The following is an 11197-nucleotide window of genomic DNA, read 5'->3' as shown; positions in this document are numbered from 1 at the left end:
GGAGCCCAGATGTTCCCCGTCCTCAGCCTGCCTGAGTGGGAATGGAGAATTAGTAGCTGTCTCCACTTGGGAGCTCTCTGGTGCTCCCAGAGACTTCTTAAATGCAGTCTGGTTGCTCACGAAGCTCAAAGCCCCCATCGGAAACCGCTTCAAAGGATAGAGAGCAAACCCCATGCCATGTGGGTGATGAAAGCTATCTTCACAGCCCCAGGCAGGGGCACCCCATCTAAGGGCACGCCTACCAATCCACTGGGAACGTGAGGCGCTGCAGCACTCACCCTCTCCTCATTCTCCCTCCTCAGATCTCTACCACCTCCTGAAAATAAGAGGCACCCAGGCCACAGAAATCATTGAGCTGTAAATCAATACAGAGCTGGAGACCAAACCGACACTAATGACCAAGCCTGAGCATTCTTCTAGTCCTGCCTTCTGCTGGCTAAGGTTTGGGGCAGCCCAAAGCAGTGGCCCTCCCAGTCACGCTGTTTCGTGGCTGCTGCTTGTTCTTGGTGCCACACGCTCCTCCTGACTCCAACCCCAAGGACAGGCAGGGTCAGTGATATGCTGGTAAATGTTTAGCAACCATTCTCTGGGGGCACAAAAGCCCCCATGTGGAGCGTTTGCCGATTTCCGTGGCATAAATACTCCCACCTCAACTGATTTCAAACTACAATGATGCTACTGAACTCCAAGTTGAGAAGAGATGCCAGTAGACATTGGCTCCAGCAAACTACTGGCCTTTTCCCTCTTTTAAATTCTGTAGTAATTGCTCTTGTGGTTTATGTTTCTATGAACCTCTTATTTGTCTTCCTATCCCTAGTGCTTAGCGTCATCTCTGGCACACAGGAAACACTTCCTCCTTACTTTGCAGCCTCAGATGGCTTTTCTGCCCAAGTGCCATCTTGGAGACACCTGACTCCAGGGTCCCAAACTCCTCCCCCAGTTGGATCCACAATCTCAGAATTTCCTGGAGGAATTCCAGGGAATTGGTTGTAACAGTCTGTGTAGATTGTTGATGGTCTGACTGCTAATAAATTTGTCCATAAAGCGTTTGTATCTAAGTCTATGGAGCATCAAGGTAGGAATCAGAATTGCCCTGCAAGATAGCAGGATGAGTTGCTTCCCTGCTTCACTCTCTAGCAGAATTTTGAAAAGCATGCTGGGAGATTGCCACCGGGGGTGGTGGGAAGAATCTGATATTTCTTTAGTAATGGGATCATGGATGGGATGGCAAGTCACCTACAATCACTGGAGTCTCCTCCAGTGAAGCAGAAGGCATCCGAAATCACCTGCAGCTGGACCAGAAAGGACAGTTTTCTCTCTCTGCTCCGACTCCCTCTAAAAAAGAGAGAACTTAGTTCTTACCCACTTCCATGAGAAATAAACACAGCCCCCTTCTCTTTCTTTCTCTCTTTTCTTACCAAAATGACCAGTTTGTCTAGCAGCTTCATTGCATCCTGCCCCACTTCCCTTTTTGTCCCTGCCAATCTGGAAGAAGACCTCCCAGTGAGTGTGCTTGCCTGTGCTGAGGATAGGGAGTCACAGGCTGTCCCTGTCCCTGTCCCTCGGGCTGGGGACAGCTAATACTCTGCTGCTGAGATCCAGAGACAAATGAGTGGGATTGAGACCAGTGTGGCAGGAAGGCCAGAGAAGGAACAAGCTCCCCAGGCTCCTCACTGCCAGCCTCAAAGGAGGATCCAGAGTTGCCTCTGATCTGGGATGAGGATTTGTCCTTTAATAGGATTGGGGGGGGGGGGGCAGATAGGATGCCAAACCAGGACTTTGGTCATTATGGGACTCCAGGCCTCAGGATTAAACAGCAGCACCTCTAACGGGATGACCAGGATAGGATATCAAGTAAGTCAGAAGTATGAACATTTAGAATGTTACTTTAGCTTCTCTATTCCCACAGCAGGCCTCTCCGCCCCTATCCAGCTCTTTCTCTGTAACTATCAGAAAGGCCAGGATATAATTTCTGGTTGGTCACCAGCCTAAAAGCATCTCCTGTGGCTTCAAGCTTTCTAGATTGCATGATTAACTGTGGAGCAATCAGAAATTCGGTCAGAGGCCTCAAATGACCTGGCATTTCTGTATACCACGGATTTTCCACTCATGGTTCCAACAGCTGTCTCGATTGTATCCCAGACCCTCTAAAACTGGCGACAGGAATCCAAGTAGCTTGTTCCATAATAGGCAGTTCTGACGCCCAATGGTGATAATGGAGGTCGGGGAGGTGAAGGCAGGCATTGAAGGTCAGGATAAAGGCTCAGAGACTTGCGGTTAAGGACTTAGGCCCTGGAATCAAACATCCCAACTCTGTAAGGATGCAGCCTCACTTCCTCCTATGAAAGTGGCTTTAAGGAGTGAGATTACCCACACAGACTGCAATTACCAAGTGCCAGCACAGAACAAACACTCAAAATGTGTTAACTAGTATTACCATGGGCCTAGTCCCCATGACCCCTAACCCATCTCGCGGGGTAAGTACCACACTCACACCCATTACTCGGCTCACACATTTAATCAGAAGATTTTGGCAGCTGTGTCTTTCCATCCGTGCTCTCCCCTGAAGTGGCGCACTGCTCTATCAGGGCAGAAGCAGCATCACTGAACACGAGTTTGGGTCCCACTCGCAGAGGGTACACGCCTCCGGCTGTGGTTCGGTTCACGACTCTCCGTATGTTGTGCAGCAGGCTCCGGGCTTGGGGGGGTCATTGCTTCACGCCGTGCCCAGTCCGATCACAGAGCTTCACCGGGGATGTCGGTTTGGCATGGGCTTTCTGATGAACGAGGCCTCTGAAGGCGAACAGTCTGACTCCGGATTCAAAGCCGTGCACTGTGCCCAGGATGAAGCTGAGCGCCGAGGCCCGTGTCGAGCCCAGAAGGGAAAGCCGGCGACCCTTGCCCGGCCCAGCCTGGGTTTAGGGATTAGCGCCCGGGCCCCTCTGGTTACCTGGCGGTGATCCCGGGCGTTCCCGGAGGCCGCGGCGCAGCTCCTCAGAGAAGGTGTCCCTGAAGCGGGCAGCGCGGCGACCTAGGGAGCCCGCGGGCCCAGCCGCGAGGGCTCGAAGACGCCGGGCTGCGTCCTGGCCGCGCAGCTGGGCCTGCATCAGCGCGAAGGCCGTGAGCTGCGCGGCACGCCGGATGGGCTTAGACTCGGACAGACGCTCCACCAGCCGCGGGCTGTGCAGCAGGGCCGCCAAGAGCCGCCGAAGCACCATCCTCAGAGCGACCCGGAACCCGAAGCACGCCGCTCTCGCTTCCGACGGGCGACAAATAAAGACGGACCACGTCTGCGCCCGCGCCGCCCGCTGACGACACTGCTGCGCTGGGATTGGTCTACAGGATGCTCACGTTTTGCAGTCGCTTCGCGCGTTTCCGCTTCCGCCACCGCCGCGGCAGTCTCGTTGTGACTGGAGTGGGGGTGTTTTCGTCCACCTTTCTGCACCATGTCCGGCGGCCTTCTGAAGGCGCTGCGCAGCGACTCCTACGTGGAGCTGAGCCAGTACCGGGACCAGCACTTCCGGGTGAGGGAGACCGGGCCGCGAGAAGGGAAGGCCCAGGGCCGGAACGCTGAGAATCGGCTTGCTCTTTTCTCGTTGTGTCGTTTTCCGTTCTTTGGTTTCCATAAACGCGAAGTGAGGCCCCGGTGCCTGCTGGGGAACAGAGCTGCAAGGGCGTTTGGATACTACTGAATCCCCTTATCTCATAGAGCATTTGAGGCTCGCTTCCCCATTCCCTTGCAGCTGCTGCCTTTCCCAGGCCAGTGCAGAGGGATTCCAGTGGCGGTAGTAACGGCGGCTTGCATTTGCACAGGCTTTGCCTCAAGAAAGTGACTTTGTGATATGAGGGGCGGTGGTGTCCTTTGACAACTGGAGTACGGGGAAAGGGGGCGTCTTCCTGAACCACATCCTCTTTATAGCTTTTTAGTTTTAACTTAGATCAGCCCTGTGGCGCGTGGAACCCTTCCCTTCCTTGGTTTCGTAGAACGGTCGTACCAAGTTCTACGCGGTAGCTGGGAGACACAAAGTTGAGCCTTGTCTCCAACCATAAGGAATCCTAGGAGTGGGCAGGGAGACTGTCCAAGCTAGGCACTTTAAGAGTCTAGGTGTCAAGTTCAGAGAACTCGGTTTCAGAAGAGAGGTTTTAGTTTGGCCCATGTCATTGTGTATTTTATGGGAAAAGGGAAGGCGGCAAATACTTGAGGTGGGTTGCTCAGTCTCAACAAAGGCGGAGACGAGGTGGTGCGACACTGGTCAAGCACCGATTATTGGGTAACTTTTATTGAGGGCTGTTGCTTAAACCTATTAAGTCCTAGAGGGAGAGGGAAGACAGTGTCCGCACCCTAAGAGTTTATAATTTTCCAGTAGGGATTGTAAATGCTGGCAAGTAATCATAATCTAGAGCAGAAATGGTGAGGGGAAAGGGAATCTTGTGAGGATTCAGAAAAGGGAGGCGGCATGTGAAAGGAAAGGAGGGACGCGTTTAGAAGAGGATAGGCGTGGAGGGTACAGCGTGTTAGCGGGGTGGGGAAAAGGAAATTTTGTTTGAGGCCAAAGTGAGGAAGGCCTGAAATTCATTCACTAAGGCAGCCGTTTTTAAATGCTGCCAAGTAAGGTTTTCACTTCTGTCTCTTACAGTTCTAAAGTTCCACATCATTACCATCTTGAATTTCAGGCATCCTATGAGAGTAAAAGTGTGAAAGGTTTCAACTTGTTCTGTTACTCATCTGTTCAGTCTAAGGCTTGTAGCTTTATTTAGATAGTAGTAAGATACTGTCATGAGGAACTTCTAGAGTTCCCTGAATGGAATCCAGGTTAATATACCTTAAGGACTTACATCACAGTTGTCTTAAACTATAGGCTGTTTGTTTAGATTACTTACATGTGTGAGAGGAGTGGAAAGAAAAAAAGGCCTCCCAGGTAATTTCAATAAATATTTTAACAGCAGTGATATAAATAAGGTGAATCTACTTTATATAATGCCTCATTCCAAAGTTCTGAAAACTTGTTTTTAATGTAGAATGACTTTACCCTGTGCACTTTTTAAGAAAGTATGAAATTGGGCATAAGACTGGGTTTGGGGGTGATGGCGGAGACTGGGTTTGGATTCCACCTGCAACTACTGAGTAGCTATATGACCTTGAACAAGTTACTTAACTGTCAAGTGTAAAATAAGGCTAATAAATTTGGACCTACTCCATTCACTTCTGAGAATTAAATGCAACTTCTTACGTGGATATCTCTGACTTGTGACCCCTTGATTCGCCCTAGAGGAACATGTACCTATTTCTGTGTATGAGACCTTTTATATTCGTACTTTAAAAAAATGTGTATTTTGGAGCATACCCCTCACGTTGTTCTCACTGTGGTCATCACTGTCTCAGAGATGTTACTTACAACTGCACGTGCATATACATTTTTCTTGGGGCTGCATAGTTTTATATTTATTGATGCACCATAATTTATTTCATTTTCCTTTTGATGTGATTTCCTTTAGACAGTTTCTTTATCCCTCCATTCTGCCACTGAAGGTGATCACGTGAGACCTGTTAGGCTGAGCTCTATGCTACAAAGCTTTCCGAGACAAATAATGCAAAGTCTTGTTCTCAGAGTGAGGGAAACTGGATCAGAATTATATACGGAGTAGTAAATGAACAAGGGAGGTCTCTTGAAAATGCTCTAGGGGCCTAAGTGTAGATCTATTCAGCTACTTTCCAAACTGGAATACCACTGTACAGTTGGTGTTAGAGTCTTAACCTGAGAGTCTGAGAGCAGGTCAGTGGATAGGCCTTCTCTTTAGTTATTAGCATTTGTCCTCCCCAATGTGGAGATCAGAAGAGAATGTGAGAGGACAACCACGTGGTTTCTGTGCAGGCGCGTAAAATACCATATCTAGCCCATGAGGAGCCCCAGGGATTGCCAGGCAGGTTGACCAAAGTGCAGTTATATTCTTGTCTCTGGCTTCATCCTGTCCTCCAAATTAGGAAGCCTGTTAAGAACCTAAGTTTTCGGGCGCCTGGGTGGCTCAGTCAGGTAAGTGTCTGCCTTCAGCTCAGGTCGTGATCCCAGGGTCCTGGGATGGAGCCCCAAGCAGGAAGCCTGCTTCTCCCCTCCCACTCCCCCTGCTTCTGTTCCCTCTCTGGCTGTGTCTTTCTCTGTCAAATAGGTAGAATCTTTAAAAAAAAAAAAAAAGGGCAAGCTCTTGTTTTTAGTGATCACTACCTTTTCTCCTAAACTCAGAAAAATATCTGAGCATGTAAACCATCTAAGCAGTTGTTCTGAACATTTTCTACGGGAATATTGTAGGGGATACCCTATCTCTGAAAATCCATTTATTTTCACTACAGAAAAAGTCTTCCTAGTATATTGGTTCAAGGTCCAGAAGTTAAATTCAAGCAATGGGAGGTGCCAGTGCTGAGGATGTGGAGCTTGCAGAGAAGGCAGGCCATTTGCGTGGCAGTCCGGCCCAGGAGGAAGGCCACATGCTTCACTCTTCAGCAGTGACTGTGTCCCGAAAGCAGTCTGGACCTGCAGAAGGGCGTCTTAGAATGTGAATGCCTGTCTCTGTCTCTCTCTTTGGCAAGGGATTTGTGGTAGACTGGGATGATGACAGAAGCTGATTCCCAAATTAGAATTAATGAGAGTTTTTGCCATACTTGGGCATACTATTTAAGCAGGACTCTTCTTGGATTGTGTTGCTTAACTTTTTCTCTGACATTCCAGGGTGACAATGAAGAACAGGAAAAATTACTGAAGAAGAGCTGTACGTTGTATGTTGGAAATCTTTCCTTTTACACAACTGAAGAACAGATCTATGAACTCTTCAGCAAAAGTGGTGACATAAAGAAAATCATTATGGGCCTGGATAAGATGAAGAAAACAGCATGTGGGTTCTGCTTTGTGGAGTATCCTTCCTGTGTGTCTGGCCTAGCTATTTGGTGAGGGTGGGGCCAAGAGTGGCTAGTTAAAAAAAATGAATGAGGCCATCCACTAATTAGCATCCCTGTACTTTACCTCTCCTTCTTTCATCTACTTACCTTCTGCCCAATGTGTCTACATTCCTGCATTGTGAAAGCTGCTGACACTTATATTCTGTTTGAATATTTATATTCTGTTGATTTTTTAAGAAATAATCTTTTGAGAATAGATGCTCCAGAGAGAATCAAGTATCACATGGTTTCACTTATTTGTGGAGCATCACAAATAACATGGAGGACATGGGGAGATGGCGAGAAGGGAGTTGAGGGAAATTGGAAGGGGAGATGAACCATGAGAGACTATGGACTCTGAAAAAGAACCCGAGGGTTTTGAAGGGGCGGGTGGTGGGAGGTTGGGGAACCAGGTGGTGGGTAATAGGGAGGGCACGTACTGCATGGAGCACTGGGTGTGATGCCAAAACAATGAATACTGCTGAAAATTTTTTAAAAAGTGAAAAAAAAAAAAAAAGGAAATAGATGCTCATGGTGTTTACAGAAGTACAAAGGGTATAGTGAAAATAAAATCTCTGTACTGTTCTAAACCCAGAGAGTTACTGGTCTCTCTTGACTAGCTTTCCAGCAGTGATCCTGTGGATGCATAGTAGCCTACCGCATGCACTGTTTTTTCCCCCACCTTAGAGATGATGTTCACCCACATACGTCTACCTCTTTTTTAAGTGGCTGTGTAGTGTTTTGTTATGTAGATGTATATAGCTTGATTTTATATAAAGTCAAAACCAAACTATTGTCTCCTTGGAAATTCAGATATTGGACCTCCTGGATTTTTTGCTTGGGTTTTTTTTCTCCTAACATTTTCTTTTTTGGTCATTTTGTTTTATAATTCTGAGAAGTTTCCCAGACCTCGTCTAACATATTTTCAAAAATTTTGTGCCCCAAATTACCAGGGTATTTTTTTCTCTTTTTGGGGGGTTGTGTTTATGCTGTAAAATTTCCTTAAATGTTTGGTGATCCCTGGGCTTCCAGTCGTAATTACAGGAAAGAAGGCTAACTTTGTGGGCCCAAGCAGAGCTCTCTCAAGTTGTTGCCTCACCTTTGTTATATGTGGGTTTCCCAAATGCCAGAATGAAAAGAGATTCTATTTTGACTTAATAACGTCAAAGACACTGCCCTACAGGGTTCCTCCAGTTTGTTCAGAACCCTGTTATTCTATTTTTATTTGCCTGGGTTTAAATGCCTTCCTGCTAGCAGATCATCTTCCCACATACAGACCTTTTAATTAAATCCTGTTTGCTGTCTCCTTCTTTAAGCCCCTTCAAGAATATTTCAAACTGTGACTTTGTTTCAACCATTAGCACTCTTCCTTCATCTTTCTTGAACCTCTAGTTTGCTGATAACCTCTTCTATTCTTTGGGTGTATGTATCTTTTCTGTCATTTTATGGGGTCTTGAAAAGGAAATGAGGAATATGCTCACTCTATCAGCTCGAACTAGAAGCCCTACTTTCAGACTTATTCCAGAATTTTAATTTTGGTGTCTGATTTCTGATTTCTGCAAGCTACTTCCATTCTCCCTTCAGACATAAGGGTCAAGAGTGCCCAAATTTTACATTTGCCTCGGGTGGCAATAGCATCAAAGTTCACAGGGGACAGGGAGAACAATGAGAACACACAAAGCAAAGAAAATCCACCTTGTGGGTAATATCAGCCCCTGAGAACTGGAATGCTTTTGCATTTGTCTTGTGTGTCACAGATCCACAATCATAACAGCAGATGATTACCAAAAGAGAAGCTGCCATTGCCAGTGTTTTTCCTCACTTTGCCCTTTTATCATGTCATTCATTCAGCAAAAAGTTACTGAATGCCCATTATGTGCTAGGCATCATGTAGGTGCTGGACACTGGGATTTTAGCAAGTGCTTCCCTGAGCCCAGCTAATGAGCGTAATTGCTTATGGATTTTTTTAAAAATATCACCCCAAAGATAGAGTGAGTGGATCTGATTAAATAGGTTTGGGAACAACTAACTTGAGTGATAGGATACTGATTCTTTCCTTCTAAGGAAATGCAATGGCAATTCCATGTGCACTGTAACCTTCTCTCTTTATTAAGGTTGTTGTATTTGCCTTTGGAATATACAGTTCCAAATTTGGATGCTTTTGTTTCCTTGGATAAGTATGCATTGTGTGCTCTAACCCTGCATTGAACATATTTATACTTTACAAACCAAAATATGGGGACAATGGGACCAAATAATCATCAGCATGATTTTCCAGGAAATCACGATCAGTAGCCTTGGACAAATCGTAGCGGACTCTGCAAGTGCTCCTGGACCAACCTCAGACAGGGTCATGCAAACCAAGTTACTGTCTCTGAAATCCATCTGGTTAGATTTGTTTTTGTATTCTTTCTTAACAACTCAGTTTCATTTAGATGTGGCTTCCTGTATTTCCAAAAATGGAGAAATGCTATATAGTGTTCCTTAATACTTACAACTTAAGATACTACTCAAGAGCAGATGCAGAAAATGCCATGAGGTACATAAATGGAACTCGTCTGGATGACCGGATCATTCGCACAGACTGGGATGCAGGCTTTAAAGAGGGCAGGCAGTATGGCCGTGGGCGATCTGGGGGCCAGGTATGCAGGAATGTTCTCTTGGCTCAGTCTTTGCCTGGTAGTTCATTCCTAGTGACAAGGGCTTTGTCAGTGTGTGTGTGTTCTTTTAGAAAATAATCTTGTGCCTTTAATCTTGGCTTGAAGCGAATCTGAAAACCACACATTAGGATTGGTAAATTATATTCTGTACATTTTCATAAGCCACCATTATTGGACTTCTGCTAGGGGCTATTTTGCACTTGTGAGGGTCTTAAACAAAAGGAAAATTTACTGAAATAAGTTTTAAGTTTCTGATTGTAAAATAGCCTAATTTAAGTACTTATTCTTTGGAATATGCTACTTTTCAGTGCTGGTGAGTATGAGCATGATGTTTGGTTAAAAAACAAAAAAACAACCAAAAGCAAAAACATATTAGATAGGGGCACCTGGCTGGCTCAGTTGGTAGAGCACGTGACTCTTGATTTTGGGGTCACGGGTTCAAGCCCCACGTTGGATGTAGAGTTTTATTTAGTAAGTAAGCAAATAAAACCAGTAGGTAATCTTAATTTTGCAAGGCAGTTGAGCTTTATATCCGTTGCTCAAGAAAATGTTATGTCCTGCTTGAATGTTCACATTATGGCACCTGAAAAGGCTAAATAGTTCGCTTGCTAGTGTGTTTGTGGGAGGCATATTCCTTACACCAGTCTGCTCTATAATGTAACTTGTATTCTTTTCAATTAAGGTACGAGATGAGTATCGGCAGGACTATGACGCTGGGAGAGGAGGCTATGGAAAACTGGCCCAAAACCAGTGAGTGGTGAGACCCCATCATGAAAACTCACTCCTTTGGCCTGTTGAATTTGCTGTGCATTACCCAAGGTCTGCAAACCTGCCCACGTTTACCATGCTTTGATCAAGGTCTCTACTGAGCTGGAACCCTTTTCATGGTTTTCTTTTGAAAACTATTAAAGGACAGAATCCAAAGGAATGCCTTTATTCTGTAGTCTTAGGATCTTGGCCATATGTCAGGTTGCCAGAATGATTTTATGTCACCGTTATCAGAATTTGTGTTCTGTGGCAACAGATTTGTTCTGTCAGCCCAAAACACCACACTTCTTTTAGGAAGATGGAAAATTTTTAAAAATTGATAATAGATTCATGGTCTTCATGGGGGCCTTAAAATTTTTAAGTTTGCAGGAAATAAAAAAGTGTAATAAATGGGGTTTTGCTATGTTGTTTAACTTTGAATTAGTGAGATGTTTGACCGGAGTTTGTTTTCTGTGTTGAGTTCTGGTCTCTAAAGCCAAACTTAGAGTAGTCAAGGGAGCTTCCTAGATTACTGATGCAGAAGCAAGCCTTAAAGCACTGCCCTGGGGGACACCACCGGCTTGTATGCTTTATGTAGTAAGACTTTACTAGTATTTACTGTACACACTTTCAAAAGATGTGTTCTACTTAAGATTGATTTTCAGAGCGATCTCAGGAATAGGCTGGGTTTAAAAAAGAGCTTGAAGAGCAAGAGGACGCTTACAAAGAACAATCAGAATTGCTTCCCACAGGAAATGTGTTTCAGCCAGTTTTCATTTGAAGTTTTTTTTTCCCCCCTAATTGTGCTTGCCGAGTTTCAGAGCCTGGATAGTGACCTGATAGTCTCTATAGTGAAGGGAGT

General features: G+C 45.6%; 2 protein-coding genes across 9 annotated transcripts in view; one reads left to right on the top strand and one right to left on the bottom strand.

Annotated features, from left to right (window-relative positions):
• Window positions 1-2503: 2503 nt before the first annotated feature.
• NCBP2AS2 (NCBP2 antisense 2 (head to head)) lies at window positions 2504-3268 on the bottom strand. Of its 2 annotated transcripts, XM_046003768.1 has the most exons (2): window positions 2951-3268; window positions 2504-2850 (listed from the first exon to the last, which is right to left on the bottom strand). In XM_046003768.1, the coding sequence occupies exons 1-2, from the start codon at window positions 3216-3218 to the stop codon at window positions 2747-2749; spliced, it is 372 nt and encodes a 123-aa protein (XP_045859724.1). In that variant the 5' UTR covers window positions 3219-3268; the 3' UTR covers window positions 2504-2746. The 2 variants fall into 2 exon arrangements, with proteins under 2 accessions (XP_045859724.1, XP_045859726.1); XM_046003770.1 differs by having other exon boundaries at window positions 2504-3265.
• Window positions 3269-3372: 104 nt separating this feature from the next.
• The window catches only part of NCBP2 (nuclear cap binding protein subunit 2), a 34380-nt gene continuing 26555 nt past the window's right edge, over window positions 3373-11197 (top strand). For 6 of the 7 annotated variants that reach the window (XR_006818103.1, XR_006818101.1, XR_006818102.1 and 3 more), the window contains exons 1-4: window positions 3373-3524; window positions 6723-6904; window positions 9432-9570; window positions 10271-10338. Coding sequence is in view for 4 of the 7 variants with exons in the window: in XM_046003767.1 (XP_045859723.1) it covers window positions 3447-3524; window positions 6723-6904; window positions 9432-9570; window positions 10271-10338 (467 nt within the window). In the remaining 3 variants the exon portion in view is untranslated. Of the gene's footprint in view, window positions 3525-6722; window positions 6905-9431; window positions 9571-10270; window positions 10751-11197 lie in introns of those variants that run through there. The other variant, XM_046003766.1, reaches the window with a different exon arrangement.

This window comes from Meles meles, chromosome 4, assembly GCF_922984935.1.
Source record: "Meles meles chromosome 4, mMelMel3.1 paternal haplotype, whole genome shotgun sequence".
Taxonomy (NCBI): domain Eukaryota; kingdom Metazoa; phylum Chordata; class Mammalia; order Carnivora; family Mustelidae; genus Meles; species Meles meles.
This window is presented reverse-complemented; position numbering and strand designations above follow the sequence as displayed.

Coding starts and splice junctions, on each gene's coding strand:
- NCBP2AS2 (XM_046003768.1), bottom strand. CDS start 3,218: ATGGTGCTTCGGCGGCTCTTGGCGGCCCTGCTGCACAGCCCGCGGCTG. Junction 2,851..2,950: donor ACGCCCGGGATCACCGCCAG/GTAACCAGAGGG, acceptor CTCGGCGCTCAG/CTTCATCCTGGGCACAGTGC.